General features: G+C 41.4%; 1 protein-coding gene across 1 annotated transcript; it reads right to left on the reverse strand.

Moving 5' to 3' along the window:
* Positions 1-718: 718 nt before the first annotated feature.
* Positions 719-19138, reverse strand: LOC134294526 (uncharacterized). The gene is made up of 5 exons (XM_062965963.1): positions 18997-19138; positions 11493-18498; positions 9189-9375; positions 7591-7775; positions 719-6519 (listed from the first exon to the last, which is right to left on the reverse strand). The coding sequence occupies exons 1-2, from the start codon at positions 19136-19138 to the stop codon at positions 17033-17035; spliced, it is 1608 nt and encodes a 535-aa protein (XP_062822033.1). The 3' UTR covers positions 719-6519; positions 7591-7775; positions 9189-9375; positions 11493-17032.
* Between the last annotated feature and the right edge of the window lie 554 nt (positions 19139-19692).

Raw genomic sequence — 19692 nt, forward strand, 5'->3', positions numbered from 1 at the left:
AGGCAGGGAGGGCGCGCAGGCCAAGGGGGTTTTCCTGCCTGGGATTCCTTCCCCGCCTTGGCCTGCAAACGTCCGGGCAGGGAAGGGAGGCAGGCGCGGCCTCACGCCCAACCCCGGCTCGGTTTGGAAGGCCACGCTCCCGGCGCCCTTCCTCCTCCTCCCGGGCCTTGGCGACGAAGCCTCGACGGACCCGGGTCACCGTGGAAACGCCGCCCCGAACGCCTCTGACCGGGCCGGGCCGCCATCTTGCCGCCCTGTGACGGAGCTTCCGGTGACGCCGAGGAGGCCGCGCAGGCGCAGAAGGGAGGGAGAGGGATGCCTGTCGTGGGCGTGGCCACGTTCGCTCTCATAGGGAGCAGGCCGCACAGGCGCATAAAGGGATGCCTGCAGTGGGCGGGGCCAGGTTCGCTCTCATACGGAGCAGGCCGCACAGGCGCATAAAGGGATGCCTGCAGTGGGCGGGGCCAAGTTCGCTCTCATAGGGAGCAGGCCGCGCAGGCGCATAAAGGGATGCCTGTAGTGGGCGGGCCAAGTTCCCTCGAATCGGGAGCAGGCCGCGCAGGCGCAGGAGTGTCTGCAGTGCCTTTTCTGTTGCATGCTTGCTGCGGGGCAGAGTGCTGGGCTTGGTGGTCCCTGTGTAGACTTGCCCACGGCTGCATGGGACAGGAAAGGCCCTGCAGACTCATCCTGCCAGAGAAGTCAACCATGAACCAACCTGGACACAGAATATTTATTTATTTATTTATGACAGTATTTCTTCCCAAACCTTCTCACCCAATAAGGGGAGACTCAGGGTGGCTTACAAATAGAAAATACACATATAAACAATTACAATGACATTTCAATTCAATTCAAAATTCAGTGACATTAAAACATTCATAAAACTATTATTATTAAGGCAAAAATTCAATGCCTTATTATACAAAGCAAAAAAAAACATAACATAAAATCAATAGGAACAATCAACATATAAATACACTTTAGTGCCATGTAGGCAGAGTTAAATACTCTTTGGCACTTGCCAGAGGTACTTGGGGTGCAAGAAAATTATATATAATAAATATTATAAATAATAATAATAATACAAAATAATACTTTATTTTTATATTCCCGCTCCCATCTCCCCCAGGAGGACTCGGGGTGGCTCACATGGGAAACAAGCCGAATGTCACATGTAATAAACAGTCATACATTAAAAATATAAACAATATAAACAATTAAACCATATAACAGCATATCAGAACAATGAGTCTGAGCATAGTACAATATATATATATAGAGGCAAAAATTATACAGAGTACCTTTGTAAAAACAAGGTCAGGTGTATAAAATGCAGTAACATAAACTGTCCTGTAATCTAGATGTTTAATGCTGTCAAATATTGAACGTTGTGCCTTTGAATAATAACCAGAACACACTTTTTTGGGAAGAGTTTTCTTCTTGAAAGCTGACCTCGTTGGAAAGGGGTCGACCTCAGCAGCTCCGAAAAGGCAAGGCGTCCTGCTCTCCGCTCTCTCTCTGGGATCTCCGTCCGTCCGTCCATCCGTCCTTGGCTCTTGTCCAGGAGGAGCCCCTCCCTCGGGGATTTTGGAGACATGGAACAAGGGAGAAGACAGGGGTCAGGAGGGCTGAACCCAGGGGAGCATCTCGCTTTTGGGGGGCTCTTGGGAACGACGGGAGCAAAGCCACCGCTTTACGCACGTGGCTTTTCCTCCTGCTAAGAGGAGAGGATCCCCTGTCACCAGGCATTTGTGGGGGTCCCTGGGGGGGTGGCCCTGCACGGAGACAAGGGGGGGGGGGGTCCTGGGCCCCACGTTTGCATTCAGAAACAGGCTCCCGTGCGCCAGACCTTTGCGTGAGGAACGCGGCTGCCCCTGGGAGGGAGGGCCGTCCGTTGGCCCTGGGCGGATGGTGGGGGGCTTTCCTAGGCCGTCGGATGGGGGCAGAGCGGGGGCCAAGCCCGGTACCACAGGGAGGCCTCTGGGGGCCCGGGCGGGGGGCTCCCAGCACAGGGCAGGGGCCGGGGGGCCGGGGGGGCCGGAGCCCTTCTTCCCACGGGAGGCCCGGAGGCCCCCTCCCACTTGGTTCTTGCCAACAGGCAAAAACAGTCCTATTTAAAAGCCTAGCCTGCCCGGGTTAGAACTGGGTTAGTAGGGTTAGCGGTTAGTGCAGGGATTAATCTGAGCTACTACATCCCGGGGACGTTTTAAAATGCCCGTGACGTGGGCTGAGAGCGGCCCCTCGGGTCCCCAGGGGGGTGCCAAGGCCGGGCCCCCGCTCTCCCCCCAGCCGTGACCCCCTGCACATCCAGGGAGACCCCCCCCCCACGACCTGCCCAGGGCAAAGGGAGGACCCGTCCGTCACCGAGTGGGGCCTCAACGCCACGCACAAGGGGAGCCGTGGGTGGTGTTCCTTGCGCAAAGGCCTAGCGCACTGCTCTTTAATGCAAAGGCCTAGGAGCCTGCTCTTTAATGCAAAGGTAGGCGTTAAATGCCTGGTCTAACATTAATGACAGGGGATCTCAGTGGGGGGGCCCTCCCCATCAGTGGGGGGCCCCTCCCCCTAGCAACAACATACTACTATAGAACATATGAATATTGTGCTAGGATAATAATAGACTCTATTGTATATTAATGTCATATTGATACTAATATGAATAAATAATATTAACATACATACTACTATATAACATAATAACATTGTGCTAGGATAATAATATACTCTATTGCAGGGGTCCCCAAACTTTTTAAACAGGGAGCCAGTTCACGATCCTTCAGACCATTGCAGGGCCAGACTATAGTTGGCCACCAAGCAATAATAATAATAATTAATAATAATAATAATAATAATTATGAGGGTTGGAAGGGTTGGCCATTGAGTCCAATCCCTTTCTGCCTTTGTGCACCGAAAGCACAAGCAAAGCACCCCTGACAGATGGCCACCCAGCCTCAATGCTAATAATAATAATAATAATAATAATAATAATAATAATAATAATAATAAGGGTTGTGCTGTGGGGGCCGGATAAATGGCTTCGATGGGCCGCATCCCGCACACGGGCCTTAGTTTGGGGACCCCTGCTCTATTGTATATTAATGTAATATTGATACTAATATGAATAACTAATATTAACATCTAATGACTAATACTGACATCTAATAATTAAGATGCTCCTCCCCTAATAACATGCTATTCTAATTTTTATATACAGTAGAGTCTCACTTATCCAACACTCGCTTATCCAACGCATTTTTGTAGACAATGTTTTCAAGACATCATGATATTTTGGTACTAAATTCATAAATACAGTAATTACTACATAGCATTACTGCATATTGAACTACTTTTTTTGTGAAATTTGTTGTATAACATGATGATTTGGTGCTTAATTTGTAAAATCATAAACTAATTTGATGTTTAATAGGCTTTTCCTTAATCCCTCCTTATTATCCAACATATTCGCTTATCCAACATTCTGCTGGCCCGTTTATGTTGGATAAATGAGACTCTACTGTGTGTGTGTGTGTATATATATATAAAATTTAATATATAATAATTACAACATATTGTATATACATATATTCATAATATTATATTGTAATACGATATACTAATAATACAATATAATAATATTAATTATATATTATATTTTGCATGTAATATTACTAATAATACTACCATATATTGATATAGTACAATATAGTAATTTATTGCCAGTATTGTACTATGCTAATAATATAATATTGTATGTAAATTTAATTTTTAAGCCGTTCTGAGTCCCCTTCGGGGTGAGAAGGGCAGCATATAAATCTAATAAATAAATAAATAAATAAATAAAGCAATATAATACTAACAATGATACAATAATATTAATTACATATTATATTTTAAATGTAATATTGCTAACAATATTTCTATATAGTGGTATAGTGCAATGTAGTAATATATAATGCTAATATTGTGCTATGCTAATGAGATAGTGTATATAAATATAACTTGTAAGCCGCTCTGAGTCCCCTTTAAGGGAAAAGAGGGCGGGGTATAAATGTAGTAAATAAATAAATACATAAATCTCTTTTTACCAGGCTTCAAATTAATAATATGGGGTCCCTTCATGCCTGGCTATGCAGTCATTGAGAATAAGGCTGGACCCCATAGGCCTGCATTGAGGTTAAGATTCTGCCAGGCATCCTATTAAAAATGGAGGGTCCCTCCCCTTACGTTAACCAGAGGGGATCTCCTTTATCCAACAAGAGAGGTTCCCACCTGCTAGGTTTGGCTTTAAACGCAGCGGGTCCCTCAGAAGCCTGGTTTTAAATTAATTGCAAACCTCCTTTAACGAGGGTTTGCCTTACAAATAGAGTTTTCCACGTGCCAGGCCCTTTTTATCAAGGTTGGCCCGGGCTGTGGCGCAGGCGGGAGAGGAAGCCAGCTGCAATTATAACTGCAAGGAATCACTCTGACCAGGAGGTCATGAGTTCGAGACCCGCTCGGAGCTTATGTTTGTTTGTCTTTGTTCTATGTTAAAAGGCACTGAATGTTTGCCTATATGTGTCATGTGATCCGCCCTGAGTCCCCTTTGGGGTGAGAAAGAAGGGCGGAATAGAAATGCTGTCAATAAATAATAAATAAAAGGGGCTCCACGTATACCTTGAATGGGTTCTCTTTGCGAGCGCTTGGCCGGAAGCCCCAAACTGCTTCAAGGCATTTCCAATGGCCAATTGCCGGAGTGGGAGTCCCCGATCTATTGGGGGGAGAGTCCCTGAGGGCCCCCAGCTGTATATGCGTGTGTGTGTGTGTGTCATGTGTGTGTGTGCAAAGCAGCCGTGGAGGTTGGAAGGAACGTCTCACCTGGCTTTAGGGCTCCGCTGTAGGAATCTCCTTCCCGGAATCTTCTTTTTACCTGTGTAGCAGATGCTTTCCAAACAGGAAGGATCCCTCTCGGCCGATGGGAGACGGTGTCCGGCAGGAGCCCTCCGGGAGTCCAGGCACATGAAACGGGAGAGAAAAGAGAAGGTCTATACCCGACTTTTCATGAAAAAAGAATAGGATATCTCCCCAGGCAGGCCTTAAGGGTTAAAAGAACCAGGGATCTCCCCACGGTTGGCCTTAAGGGTTAAAAGAACCAGGGATCTCCCCACGGTTGGCCTTAAGGGTTAAAAGAACCAGGGATCTCCCCACGGTTGGCCTTAAGGGTTAAAAGAACCAGGGATCTCCCCACGGTTGGCCTTAAGGGTTAAAAGAACCAGGGATCTCCCCACGGTTGGCCTTAAGGGTTAAAAGAACCAGGGATCTCCACATCGCCTGGCGTTACCTTAAAGAATAGGAGATCTCTATAGGCCAGGCCACCTTAGTTTAACAACAAGAGATCTCTATAGGCCAGGCCACCTTAGTTTAACAACAAGAGATCTCTATAGGCCAGGCCACCTTAGTTTAACAACAAGAGATCTCTATAGGCCAGGCCACCTTAGTTTAACAACAAGAGATCTCTATAGGCCAGGCCACCTTAGTTTAACAACAAGAGATCTCTATAGGCCAGGCCACCTTAGTTTAACAAAAGGGGATCTCTATAGGCCAAGCCGCCTTAGTTTCTGGATAGGAGATCTCTATAGGCCTTACTTTAAGAATAGAGGATCCCCTTTAACCAGGTCCCCTGGGTGGGTGGCCTTACATAAATAAAAGGGGGTCCCTACATGCCTATGTTTGCAGTCCAAAACCAGGTTGGCCATGTTCTGGCGGCCACGGCTGGCCTCCCCTTGTGTGTGGCGCCGAAGCTCCGCCCGGGGAGGGAGGGGGCGTCCGTTGGCCCTGGGCGGACGAGATACAGGCGGCAGGGGTCATGGGTTGGGGGAGAGCGGGGGGCCCAGCCCTGGCACCGTGGGGGGCACACTGAGGGCCCCAGGGGCTGCTCTCAGGACACCTTGCGGGCATTTTGAATGTCCTTCTAGGGGAGCCCTTCTATGGGGGGCCAGGAGGCCCCCTTCCCTCCCAGCTTGGTTCTTGCCAGCAGGCAAAACACAGTCCTATTTAAAAGGCCAGCCTGCCCTAGTTAGAATGGTGTTAGTAGGGTTAGTAGGTGAGTTAAGGTATTAATATTTTTATTGCTAGCCACTGTCTAAGTTTAAGGGAGCTTTTAAAATGCCCGTAAGGTGTGCTGCTCCCCGCGGTGCCAGGGCCGGGCCCCCCGCTGCCCCCCAAGCTGTGGCCCCTACGGCTTGTATAGGAAAACCCCCATCATCTGCCTAGAACAAAGGGAGGACCCGTCCGTTCCCGAGTGGGAACCTTCGATGCCACACACGAGGGGAACCGTGTTCTTCATGCAAAAGCCTAGCACACAGGTAGCCTGTTTTTTATTGCAAAGATAGACATTAAATGCCTAGCCTGACACCCATTACCCTGACAATGACCTTTTTTGGGGGGCGGGCGGTGTCCTTGCGAGAGTGTCTTCAAGCATCTTCTGTCTTCTGTCTCTTCGACCTTTTGTTTCTTCCCTTTCTTCCCTTTGACTTGAATTCAGCGCTGGGAGAAGAGTGAGTGGGAAGAAAGCTTTCAGAAAAAAAAAACAGGCATTGTCTTCTTTCTATTTTGCAAGGCCAGGAAGACAGTTCCCATCTTGTCTCCCGTAACATGCTATGCTAATAATATAATATGTATTGTGTATATATAGTATATTGTATATAATATACAATATAATAGACAATGATATATCATAATATAATATATTGAATATAAATATAATATTGAGAATATTATAATGTAATACAATATAATTCAAATACTAATGAAATATAATATTAATTATTTTATATATTACATGTAATATTTCTAATAATATTACAGTATGATGGTATAGTACAATATAGTAATATATAATGCTATTATTGTGTATGCTAATATAATACTTTGTATGTACATATATAATTATATATAATATATATAATATATAATCAATATCATTGTTTTATTATTAAATTGTATTACATTACAATATTACTATCAATATTATATGTATATTCATTAGATTATAATATATTATATTGTCCATTATATACAAAATTATTTATTTTTATATATATATATATATATATATATATATATATATATATATAATTTTCAGCATAGCATGTTATGGGTCTTAAGGCTGGAAATAAATCAGATTGGTAAAAAAAATGCAATTATTATTCTACTCATTTCCTCTGGAAAGCTGTGTGAATTTTCAAAAATGTTGCCATGTGTTGTCAAAGGCTTTCATGGCCGGAATCACTGGGTTGTTGTGAATTTCTGGGCTGCCACCTCAAAAAGCAGGGCCAGCTAACACCTCCAAACACAGGATTCCCCCAGGCAGGAAGCAGCCAGGCCTTGAAACTGCAGGCCATTCAATGCTAATCAAGGTGGCCAATAGCAGCATTCACATTGGCCTCCAACAGACAAGAGTTCTTTCTCCCACCCTGGACATTTGGCAGATATATAAAAACTTCACCAGCAAACTATGGTTTCCTGCCATAGATGTGGGCGAAACGTCAGGAGAGAATGCTTCTGGAAACCAATTATTATTTCAGATTATAATAAATAAAATGCAGCAATATTCACCTGGTCCCTTCAGAAAAAGCTGTGCTAATTTTCAAAAGTTTTGCCTTTGTTTCTCTCTTGTTTCACAAGGCTTGGCCATTTCTGAGGTAAAGTCTGAGATGACAATCTCTTAATAAATAAAATTGGCAGTTTCTTCTTTCTATTTCACAAGGCTTTTCTGAGGTAAAGGTTCGATAAAGAAATTCCTGAAATAATAAGGAAACATACATGAATAAAGTGAAAAGAAGTTCTCCAGATGACAGAAAAAACATATTCTGAGGTAAAACTTATGGCTCAGAGTAAAGCCACCTGGCTCTTTATGGCCCTTTATGGGTCTTAAGGCTGGAAATAAATCAAATGGTGTAAATTTCCAAAAATGTTGTTCTTTGTCTTTCTCTGGACAAAAGTTTTGTCATTTTTGAGGTGATAGAATAATAAACTATTCATCAATAAAGCAGGTATTACAGTAGAGTCCCGCTTATCCAACGTAAAAGGGCCGACAGAACGTTGGATAAGCGAATATGTTGGATAATAAGGAGAGATTAAGGAAAAGCCTATTAAACATTAAATTAGTTTATGATTTTACAAATTAAGCACCAAAACATTATGTTATACAACAAATTTGACAGAAAAAGTAGTTCAATATGCAGTAATACTACGTAGTAATTACTGTATTTACGAATTTAGCACCTAAATATCAGGATTTATTGAAAACATTGACTACAAAAATGCGTTGGATAATCCAGAACGTTGGATAAGCGAGTGTTGGATAAGTGAGACTCTACTGTATTTGTGAATATTTTTTCTGAATATTTTGCTTATTTTTGGCAAATGTTTCCACAAATATTTGTATGATTTTTTGGGTGAATATTTTATTTCAATGTTTGTAAATGTTTCCATGATTGTTTTTTTCTGAATACGTTTGTGAATATTTTTATGAATATTTTTGTGAATATTTTTCCCCAAATACTTTGCTTATTTTGGGCAAATGTTTCTGCAAATATTTTTTATGATTATGTTTGTCAATACTTTAATGATTTTGTAAATATTTCAGTGAACATTTTTTCCAACTGTATCTTCTCTCTTACTAGAGAAAGGCTTTGTGACGAGGTGATTTCTGAGGCAAAACCTCATGGAAATCTTAATAAATGAAATAGTTTTCTTCTTTCTGTTTCACAAAGCCTTTATCCACCTTTATCTGGAGAAAGACCTGGTGTTATTTGAGGCCGTTTTTGAAAATTTAAGACCATAGTAATATAATAAAACAATATATCCAACATTCTGCCAGCCCGTTTATGTTGGATAAGTGAGACTCTACTGTACTTTTTCTGTCAAATTTGTTGTAAAACATGATGTTTTGGGGCTTAATTTGTAAAATCATAACCTATTTTGATGTTTAATAGGTTTTTTCTTAATCTCTCCTCATTATCCAACATATTCGCTTATCCAACGTTCTGGCGGCCCGTTTACGTTGGATAAGTGAGACTCTACTGTATATAAAAACTTCACCAGCAATCTATGGTTTCTTGCCATAGATGTGGGCGAAACGTCAGGAGAGAATGCTTCTGGAAACTAATTATTATTTCAGATTATAATAAATAAAATGCAACAATATTCACCTGGTCCCTTCAGAAAAAGCTGTGCTAATTTTCAAAAGTTTTGCCTTTGTTTCTCCCTTCCGTTTCACAAGGCTTGGCCATTTCTGAGGTAAAGTCTGAGATAACCATCTCTTAATAAATAAAATTGGCATTTTCTTCTTTCTATTTCACAAGGCTTTTCTGAGGTAAAGGTTCGATAAAGAAATTTCTGAAATAATAAGGAAACATACATGAATAAAGTGAAAAGAAGTTCTCCAGATGACAGAAAAAACATATTCTGAGGTAAAACTTATGGCTCAGAGTAAAGCCACCTGGCTCTTGATGGCCCTTTATGGGTCTTAAGGCGGGAAATAAATCAAATGGTGTAAATTTCCAAAAATGTTGTTCTTTGTCTTTCTCTGGACAAAAGTTTTGTCATTTTTGAGGTGATAGAATAATAAACTATTCATCAATAAAGCAGGTATTACAGTAGAGTCCCGCTTATCCAACGTAAACGGGCCGACAGAACGTTGGATAAGCGAATATGTTGGATAATAAGGAGAGATTAAGGAAAAGCCTATTAAACATTAAATTAGTTTATGATTTTACAAATTAAGCACCAAAACATTATGTTATACAACAAATTTGACAGAAAAAGTAGTTCAATATGCAGTAATGCTATGTAGTAATTACTGTATTTACGAATTTAGCACCTAAATATCAGGATTTATTGAAAACATTGACTACAAAAATGCGTTGGATAATCCAGAACGTTGGATAAGCGAGTGTTGGATAAGTGAGACTCTACTGTATTTGTGAATATTTTTTCTGAATATTTTGCTTATTTTTGGCAAATGTTTCCACAAATATTTGTATGATTTTTTGGGTGAATATTTTATTTCAATGTTTGTAAATGTTTCCATGATTGTTTTTTTCTGAATACGTTTGTGAATATTTTTATGAATATTTTTCCCCAAATACTTTGCTTATTTTGGGCAAATGTTTCTGCAAATATTTTTTATGATTATGTTTGTCAATATTTTAATGATTTTGTAAATATTTCAGTGAACATTGTTTCCAACTGTATCTTCTCTCTTACTAGAGAAAGGCTTTGTGACGAGGTGATTTCTGAGGCAAAACCTCATGGAAGTCTTAATAAACGAAATAGTTTCCTTCTTTCTGTTTCACAAAGCCTTTATCCACCTTTATCTGGAGAAAGACCTGGTGCTATTTGAGGCCGTTTTTGAAAATTTAAGACCAGAGTAATATAATAAAGCAGGCCTTTCCTCCTCTTTGTATTTCACTTTTGAGGGGATTCCTGAGGGAATGAAAGAACCCCCAAAACAACAAGGAAACCAACCTAAAATCGAGTGGGAGAGAGAGGGTCCTCTGGACGGGAAGAAAAGCCTTTCCTGAGGTAAAAGTGACTCCCCAAAGGAAAGGCGTCTCTCTCCTCTTTCAACTCTTCAACTGGGCGCCAAACGAGGCCCCGTTTCCTGAGGTAAATTCACGGCTGAGGCGCCAAGAAGAAGCCCCGCCTCCACCACGGCCGCCTTTTCGGCCTTGGTCCCACCCCTCCTCCCTCTGCCGCCGCCCGATTGGACGATTCTCCCGCACGTCACAGGCTCAGAGGGCTTCGCCAATTTGGGCGGGAAAGCAGGGAGCTGCTCGACGCATGCGCACTCCGTTGTCATCTAAAATAGATACAGAAGTCTCACTTATCCAACGTTCTGGATTATCCAACACATTTTTATAGTCAACGTTTTCAAAATATCGTGATACTTTGGTGCTAAATTCATAAATAAAGTAATTACAACATAACATTACTGCGTATTGAACTGCTTTTTCTGTCAAATTTGTTGTAAAATGTGATGTTTTGGGGCTTAATTTGTAAAATCATAACCTATTTTGATATTTAATAGGCTTTTCCTTAATCCCTCCTCATTATCCAACATATTCGCTTAACCAACATTCTGCCAGCCCGTTTATGTTGGATAAGTGAGACTCTACTGTACTTTTTCTGTCAAATTTGTTGTAAAACGTGATATTTTGGGGCTTAATTTGTAAAATCATAACCTATTTTGATGTTTAATAGGCTTTTCCTTAATCTCTCCTTATTATCCAACATATTTGCTTATCCAACATTCTGCCAGCCATTTGTTTGATAAGTGAGACTCTACCGTAATAATATTGGACCTCCGAGGCGGCCTTCCATGGTTGTGGGTGAAACATCAGGAGAGAATGCTTCACGCTTGCCTCCAACATGCACGAGTTCTTTCTTCCTCCCACCCTGGACATCATCCCACAGATAGATAATAAACCCCTCTTGCCTGGTTTCCAACAGACCTCACGACCTCTGAGGATGCCTGTCAGTAATGTGGGCGAAACGTCAGGAGAGAGTGCTTTTTGGATGGCCTTCTGTCAGGAGGGCTTTAATAGTATCCTTCCAGTCAGGCAGACTGGGGTTGGACTCGATGGGCTTCGGGGCCCCTTCAAACTCTAAAATTCTATGACAGGCTGGATGTTCACCTGTCGGGAGGGCTTTGATGGTGTCCTTCCAGCTTGGCCGACTGGGGTTGGACTAGATGGCCTCCAGGATCCCTTCCAAATGTAAGATTCTATGCCTCTAAAGCCTTACTTCTCCATAGAACTAATTATAACAGTGAGGATGAATGGCCATCTCTCAGGAGGGATCAGATGGTGCCTTCCTGCCTATAACATGATGTTTTAGTGCTTAATTGGTAAAATCATAACCTATTTTGATGTTTAATAGGCTTTTCCTTAATCTTTCCAACATATTCGATTATCCAACGTTCTGCCGGCCCGTTTATGTTGGATAAGTGAGACTCTACTGTACATACAATATATTATATTATTAGTACAGCACAATACAAGCATTATATATTATTATATTGTACTATATGACTATATTGCGATATTATTAGTAACATTACATGTAATATAAATATATTATAATAGTGTATTATTATATTGTAATACATCGGAATATTATCAATATTATATGTATATTATATTAGTACAGCACAATATAAGCATTATATATTATATTGTACTCTATGACTATATTGCAATGTTATTAGTAACATTACATGTAATATATACAATTATAATAGTGTATTATTACTATTAAATTGTATTACATCAGAATATTATCAATATTATGTATGTACATTATATTAGTACAGCACAACATAAACAGATTATATTGTACTATACGACATTGCATTAATGTAATTTAATGTAATTATTATATAGTATTGCATCGGATTATCATCATTATGTGTATATAGTATATTAGGAGTATAGTATGTTTGGGACTCCAACTCCCACAATGCCTAGCAGCCTGCCTACGGGTTGGGGAAGAGTCCAAAACACCAGGAGCGAAGGCCGAAGTGGGTTTTCCTGCGTGGGATTCCTTCCGCGCCTTGGCCTGCGAACGTTGTTTGGAAGGCCAGGCTCCGGGCTCCCTTCCTCCTCCCGGGCCTTGGCGACGAGGCCTCGACGGAGCCGGGTCGCCGTGGAATCGGCCGCCCCGAACGACACTTACCGGGCCGGGCAACCATCTTGCCGCCCTGTGACGGAGGCCGCGCAGACGCAGAAGGGAAGGGAATGCCTGCAGTGGGCGGGGCCAAGTTCCCCCAAATATGGAACAGGCCGCGCAGCCGCAGAAGGGAATGGGGTGCGTGTAGTGGGCGGGGCCAAGTTTCTACTAGGGAGCAGGCCGCGCATGCGCAAGAGTGTCTGCAGTGCCTTCCCTGCTCCATGCTTGTTAGTCCCTGTGTAAACTTTCCCACAGGAAAGGCCCTGCAGATTAATCCTGCCAGAGAAGTCAACCCATGAAGCAACCTGGACACAGAATATTTTATTTATTTATGACAGTATTTCTTCCCAGACCTTCTCACCCAATAAGAGGAGACTCAGGGTGCCTTACAAATAGATAACACTTATAAACAATTACAATCACATTTCAACTCAATTTAAAATTCAAGTTACATTAAAACATTCGTAAAATTATTAACCTCATTTCTATCCCGCTCATTTATGGAGATGAGCGGCATACAAGATACATCCAGACAAAAATTCAATGCAAATAAAGCAAACATTACATAAAATCAATAGAAACAACATATAAATACACTTTAGTGCCATGTAGGCAGAGTTAAATACTCTTTGGCAATGGCCAGATGTACTTCGGGTGCAAGAAAATGGTGGTGTTTATTAATAATAATACTTTATTTTTATACCCCGCTCCCATGTCACATGTAAGAAAGTCATACATTAAAAACGATATAAATAATAAAACCATATAACAGAATATCAGAACAATGAGTCTGAGCACAGTGCAAAACTTATAGTGTTTCTCTTGACTTTATTTGTAGAAAACAAGGTTTATAAAAGGCAGCAGAACAAACTGTATTGTAATCTAGATGTTTAAGGCTGTCAAAAATTAAACGTTTGAATAATAACCAGAAAACACCTTTTTTGGGAAGAGTTTTATTCTTGAACGCTGACATTGTTGGAAAGGGGTCGAGCTCAGCAGCCAGAAAGGCAAGGCGTCCTGCTCTCTGGGATCTCCTTCCGTCCCTCGGCGATTCCGGAGACATAGAACAAGGGAGAAAACAAGTGTCAGAAGGGCTGAACCAAGGGAGCATCTCGCTTTTGGGGGCTCTTGGGAACTGTGGCTTTTTCTACTAGGATCCCCTTCCACCAGGCATTTATTTATGGGGAGCGGGGGTCCCTGCACAGAGAAAAGGGGGTCCTAAGGGGGTCCCACGTTTGCATCCAGAACCAGGCTCCCTGTTGCATGAGGAACGCGGCTGCCGGGGAGGGAGGGCTGTCCGTTGGCCCTGGGCGGATGGCGGAGGGGCTTTCTAGGCCGTCGGATTGGGGGAGAGCGGGGACCAAACACTGGAGTCCCGAGGGGGGGGGCGCTCCCAGCGCAGGGCAGGGACAGGGTTAGGGTTCTTCCCACCCGAGGCCCAGAGGCCCCCTCCCAGCTTGGTTCTTGCCAACAGGCAAAAACAGCCCTATTTAAAATTCCTGCTCTAGTTAGAAATGGGTTAGTAGGGTTAGCAGGTTAAGGTTAGTTCAGGTATTAATCTGAGCTGCTACGAGATGTTTAAAATGCCCGTGACGTGAGCTGGGAGCAGCCGCTCGGGTCCCCAGAGTTGTTTCCTTGGGTGCAAGGGTTTTAATATATATATTTATATTTTTATATCCCGCTGTCCCGCCAGCCGCGACCCCCTGCCCGTCTAGGGAGATCCGCCCACCCCCCACGATCTGCCCAGGGCAAAGGGAGGACCCGCCCGTCCCTGAGTGGGGCCTCAATGCCACACTCAAGCGGAGCTGTGAATGTGTTCCTCAAAGGAAGGCCTAGCGCACAGGGAGCCTGCTTTCTGATGCAAAGGTAGGAGTGAAATGCCTGGTCTGACACATTAATGACAGGGGATCTCAGTGGGGGGGCCCTCCCCCTAGCAACAACATAATACTAATAATACAATCAGTGGGGGGGGCCTCCCCCTAGCAACAACATGGTCCTATGTAATAACATTGTGCTAGAATAATAATATACTCTATTAATGTCATATGGAGACTAATATCAATAACTAATATTAACATCTAATAACATTGTGCTAGGATAATAATGTACTCTATTAATGTCATATTGAGACTAATATGAATAACTAATATTAACATTGTGCTAGGATAATATATACTCAATGTCATATCTATACTAATATCAATAACTAATAAAAACATCTAAGAACCAAGATGCTCCTCCCCCAATAACATGCTATTCTAATTTATATTGTATATACAGTAGTCTCATCCAACACTCTCTTATCCAACATTCTGGATTATTCAACGCATTTTTGTAGTCCATGTTTTCAATGCGTCGTGATATTTTGGTGCTAAATCCGTAAATACAGTAATTACTACATAGCATTACTGCATATTGAACTACTTTTTCTGTCAAATGATGTTTTGGTGCTTAATTTGTAAAATCATCAACTAATTTGATGTTTAATAGGCTTTTCCATAATGCCTCCTTATTATCCAACAGCGCAGGCTGGAAAGCAAGCCAGCTGCAATTAACTGCAATGAATCACTCTGACCAGGAGGTCACGAGTTCGAGGCCCGCTCGGAGCCTGTTTGTTTGTCTTTGTTCTATGTTAAAAGGCATTGAATGTTTGCCTATATGTGTCATGTGATCCGCCCTGAGTCCCCTTCGGGGTGAGAAGGAAGGGCGGAATATAAATGCTGTAAATGAATAATAAATATCAACAAATCACTCTGACCAGGAGGTCATGAGTTCGAGGCCAGCCCGGTAAAATGCTGTAAATAAATAAATAAATATTCGCTGGCCCATTTATGTTGGATGACTCTACTGTGTGTATATATATGTATGTACGTATGTATGTATATATATATATATATAATTTAATATATAATTATAACATATTGCATATACATATAATGTTCATATTATATTGTAAAACGATATACTAATAATTAAATATAATAATATTAATTATGTATTACATTTTGCATGTAATACTACTAATAATATTACCATATATTCATATAGTACAATATAGTAATTTACTGCCAGTATTGTACTATGGTAATAATATAATATTGTATGTAAATTTAATTTGTAAGCCGTTCACCTTGGGGGTGAGAAGGGCAGCATATACATCTAGCAAATAAATAAATAATGCAATATAATACTAACAATGATACAATATAATAATATGAATTACATATTATATATTAAATGTAATATTGCTAATAATGTTTCTGTATAGTGGTATAATGCAATGTAGTATATAATGCTAATATTGTGCGATGCTAATGATACAGTGTATGTAATACACCTATCTGTATTTTATGATGTGTTTTATGAATACTGATGTAAGTTAATGATGATTTATATTGCACTGTATGGTTTTTATATATGCGTTTTATTGTTAAGCTGCCCTGAGTCCCCTTTAAGGGGAGAGAGGGCGGGATATAAATATTGTAATAAATAAATAAATATGTAAATATCACTTGTAAGCCTCTCTGAGTCCCCTTTAAGGGGAGAGACAGCGGGATATAAATATTGTAATAAATAAATAAATATGTACATATAACTCGTAAGCCGCTCTGAGTCCCCTTTAAGGGGAGACAGCGGGATATAAATATTGTAATAAATAAATAAATATGTAAATATCACTCGTAAGCCGCTCTGAGTCCCCTTAAGGGGAGAGAGGGCGGGATATAAATGTAATAATAAATACAAAAATCTCCTTTTATCAGGCTTCAAATTCATCATATGGGGTCCCCCCATGCCTGGCTATGCAGAATAGGCTGTAGCCCATAGGCCTGCATTTAGGTTAAGATTCTCCCAGGCATCCTATTAAAAATAGAGGGTCCTTCACCTTGCGTTAACCAAAGGGGTTCCCACCTGTTAGGTTTGGCTTTAAACGCAGCGGGTCCCTCAGAAGCCTGGTTTTAAATTAATTGCAAACCTCCTTTAACGAGGGTTTGCCTTACAAATGGAGTTTTCCACGTGGAAAGGTTGGCATTAAAAGGGGGTCCACGTATACCTTGAATGGATTTGAACTGAACACACCTATCTGTATTTTATAATGTGTTTTATGAATACTGATGTAAGTTAATGATGATTTATATTGCACTGTATGGTTTATATATGCGTCTTATTGTTAAGCCGCCCTGAGTCCCCTTTTAAGGAGAGAGAGGGAGGGATATAAATATTGTAATAAATAAATATGTAAATATCACTTGTAAGCCGCTCTGAGTCCCCTTTTAAGGGGAGAGAGGGCCGGATATAAATATTGTAATAAATAAATATGTAAATATCACTTGTAAGCCGCTCTGAGTCCCCTTTTAAGGGGAGAGAGGGCCGGATATAAATATTGTAATAAATAAATATGTAAATATAACTTGTAAGCCGCTCTGAGTCCCCTTTTAAGGGGAGAGAGGGCCGGATATAAATATTGTAATAAATAAATATGTAAATATAACTTGTAAGCCACTCTGAGTCCCCTTTTAAGGGGAGAGAGGGCCGGATATAAATATTGTAATAAATAAATATGTAAATATAACTTGTAAGCCACTCTGAGTCCCCTTTTAAGGGGAGAGAGGGCCGGATATAAATATTGTAATAAATAAATATGTAAATATAACTTGTAAGCCGCTCTGAGTCCCCTTTTAAGGGGAGAGAGGGCCGGATATAAATATTGTAATAAATAAATATGTAAATATAACTTGTAAGCCGCTCTGAGTCCCCTTTTAAGGGGAGAGAGGGCCGGATATAAATATTGTAATAAATAAATATGTAAATATAACTTGTAAGCCACTCTGAGTCCCCTTTTAAGGGGAGAGAGGGCCGGATATAAATATTGTAATAAATAAATATGTAAATATAACGTAAGCTGCTCTGAGTCCCCTTTTAAGGGGAGAGAGGGCCGGATATAAATATTGTAATAAATAAATATGTAAATATAACTTGTAAGCCACTCTGAGTCCCCTTTTAAGGGGAGAGAGGGCCGGATATAAATATTGTAATAAATAAATATGTAAATATAACTTGTAAGCCACTCTGAGTCCCCTTTTAAGGGGAGAGAGGGCCGGATATAAATATTGTAATAAATAAATATGTAAATATAACTTGTAAGCCGCTCTGAGTCCCCTTTTAAGGGGAGAGAGGGCCGGATATAAATATTGTAATAAATAAATATGTAAATATAACTTGTAAGCCGCTCTGAGTCCCCTTTTAAGGGGAGAGAGGGCCGGATATAAATATTGTAATAAATAAATATGTAAATATAACTTGTAAGCCACTCTGAGTCCCCTTTTAAGGGGAGAGAGGGCCGGATATAAATATTGTAATAAATAAATATGTAAATATAACTTGTAAGCCACTCTGAGTCCCCTTTTAAGGGGAGAGAGGGCCGGATATAAATATTGTAATAAATAAATATGTAAATATCACTTGTAAGCCGCTCTGAGTCCCCTTTTAAGGGGAGAGAGGGCCGGATATAAATATTGTAATAAATAAATATGTAAATATAACTTGTAAGCCACTCTGAGTCCCCTTTTAAGGGGAGAGAGGGCCGGATATAAATATTGTAATAAATAAATATGTAAATATAACTTGTAAGCCACTCTGAGTCCCCTTTTAAGGGGAGAGGTCGGGATATAAATATTGTAATAAATAAATATGTAAATATAACGTAAGCTGCTCTGAGTCCCCTTTTAAGGGGAGAGAGGGCGGGATATAAATATTGTAATAAATAAATACGAAAATCTCCTTTTCCCAGGCCTCAAGTTAATAATCTGGGGTCCCCCATGCCTGGCTATGCAGAATAGGCTGTAGCCCATAGGCCTGCATTTAGGTTAAGATTCTACCAGGCATCTTATTAAATATGGAGGGTCTCTCGCCTTACGTTAACCAAAGGGGTTCCCACCTGCTAGGTTTGGCTTTAAACGCAGCGGGTCCCTCAGAAGCCTGGTTTTAAATTAATTGCAAACCTCCTTTAACGAGGGTTTGCCTTACAAATGGAGTTTTCCACGTGCCAGGAATAAATACCACGTGCCAGGCCCTTTAAAAGGGGGTCCAACCTTGAATGGATTCTCTTTGCAAGCGCTTGGCCGGAAGCCCCAAACTGCTTCAAGGCATTTACAATGGCCAATCGCCGGAGTGGGAGTCCCCGATCTATTGGGGAAGAGTCCCCGTGGACCCCAGCTGTACATGTGTATGTGTGTTGTGTGTGTGTGTGTGTGTGCAAGGCAGCCGTGGAGGCTGGAAGGAGTGTCTCACCTGGCTTAAGGGCTCCGCTGTAGAATCTCCTTCCCGGAATCTTCTTTTTACCTGTGTTGCAGATCCTTCCCAGACAGGAAGGATCCCTCTCGGCCGATGGGAGACGGTGTCCGGCAGGAGCCCTCCGGGAGTCCAGGCACATGGAACGGGAGAGAAAACTGCATCTATACCTGACTTTTCGTGAAAACAGCCTAAGATATCTCCCCATGGCTGGCCTTACGGGTTAAAAGAAGCAAGGAAATCCCCACATCTGGCCTTAAAGATTAAAAAAACCAGGGATTTCCCCACGTTAGGGACTTAAAGGTTAAAAATAACCAGGGATCTCCCCACGTAAGGGATTTAACGGTTAAAAAAAACAGGGATCTCCATATTACCTGGTATTACGTGAAATAGGAGATCTCTATAGGGCAGGCCGCCTTGGTTTAACAGATCTCTATAGGGCAGGCCGCGTTAGTTTCTGGATAGGAGATCTCTAAACGCCTAACTTTAAGAATAGAGGATCCCCTTTAACCAGGCTTTAATTAGGAATAGTGGTCCCCTGGGTGTGTGGCCTTACATAAATAAAAGGGGGTCCTACATAATAAGCAAGGAAATCCCCACATCTGGCCTTAAAGATTAAAAAAACCAGGGATTTCCCCACGTTAGGGACTTAAAAGTTAAAATAACCAGGGATCTCCCCACGTAAGGGATTTAACG

Source organism: Anolis carolinensis, unplaced genomic scaffold (assembly GCF_035594765.1).
Source record: "Anolis carolinensis isolate JA03-04 unplaced genomic scaffold, rAnoCar3.1.pri scaffold_15, whole genome shotgun sequence".
NCBI lineage: Eukaryota > Metazoa > Chordata > Lepidosauria > Squamata > Dactyloidae > Anolis > Anolis carolinensis.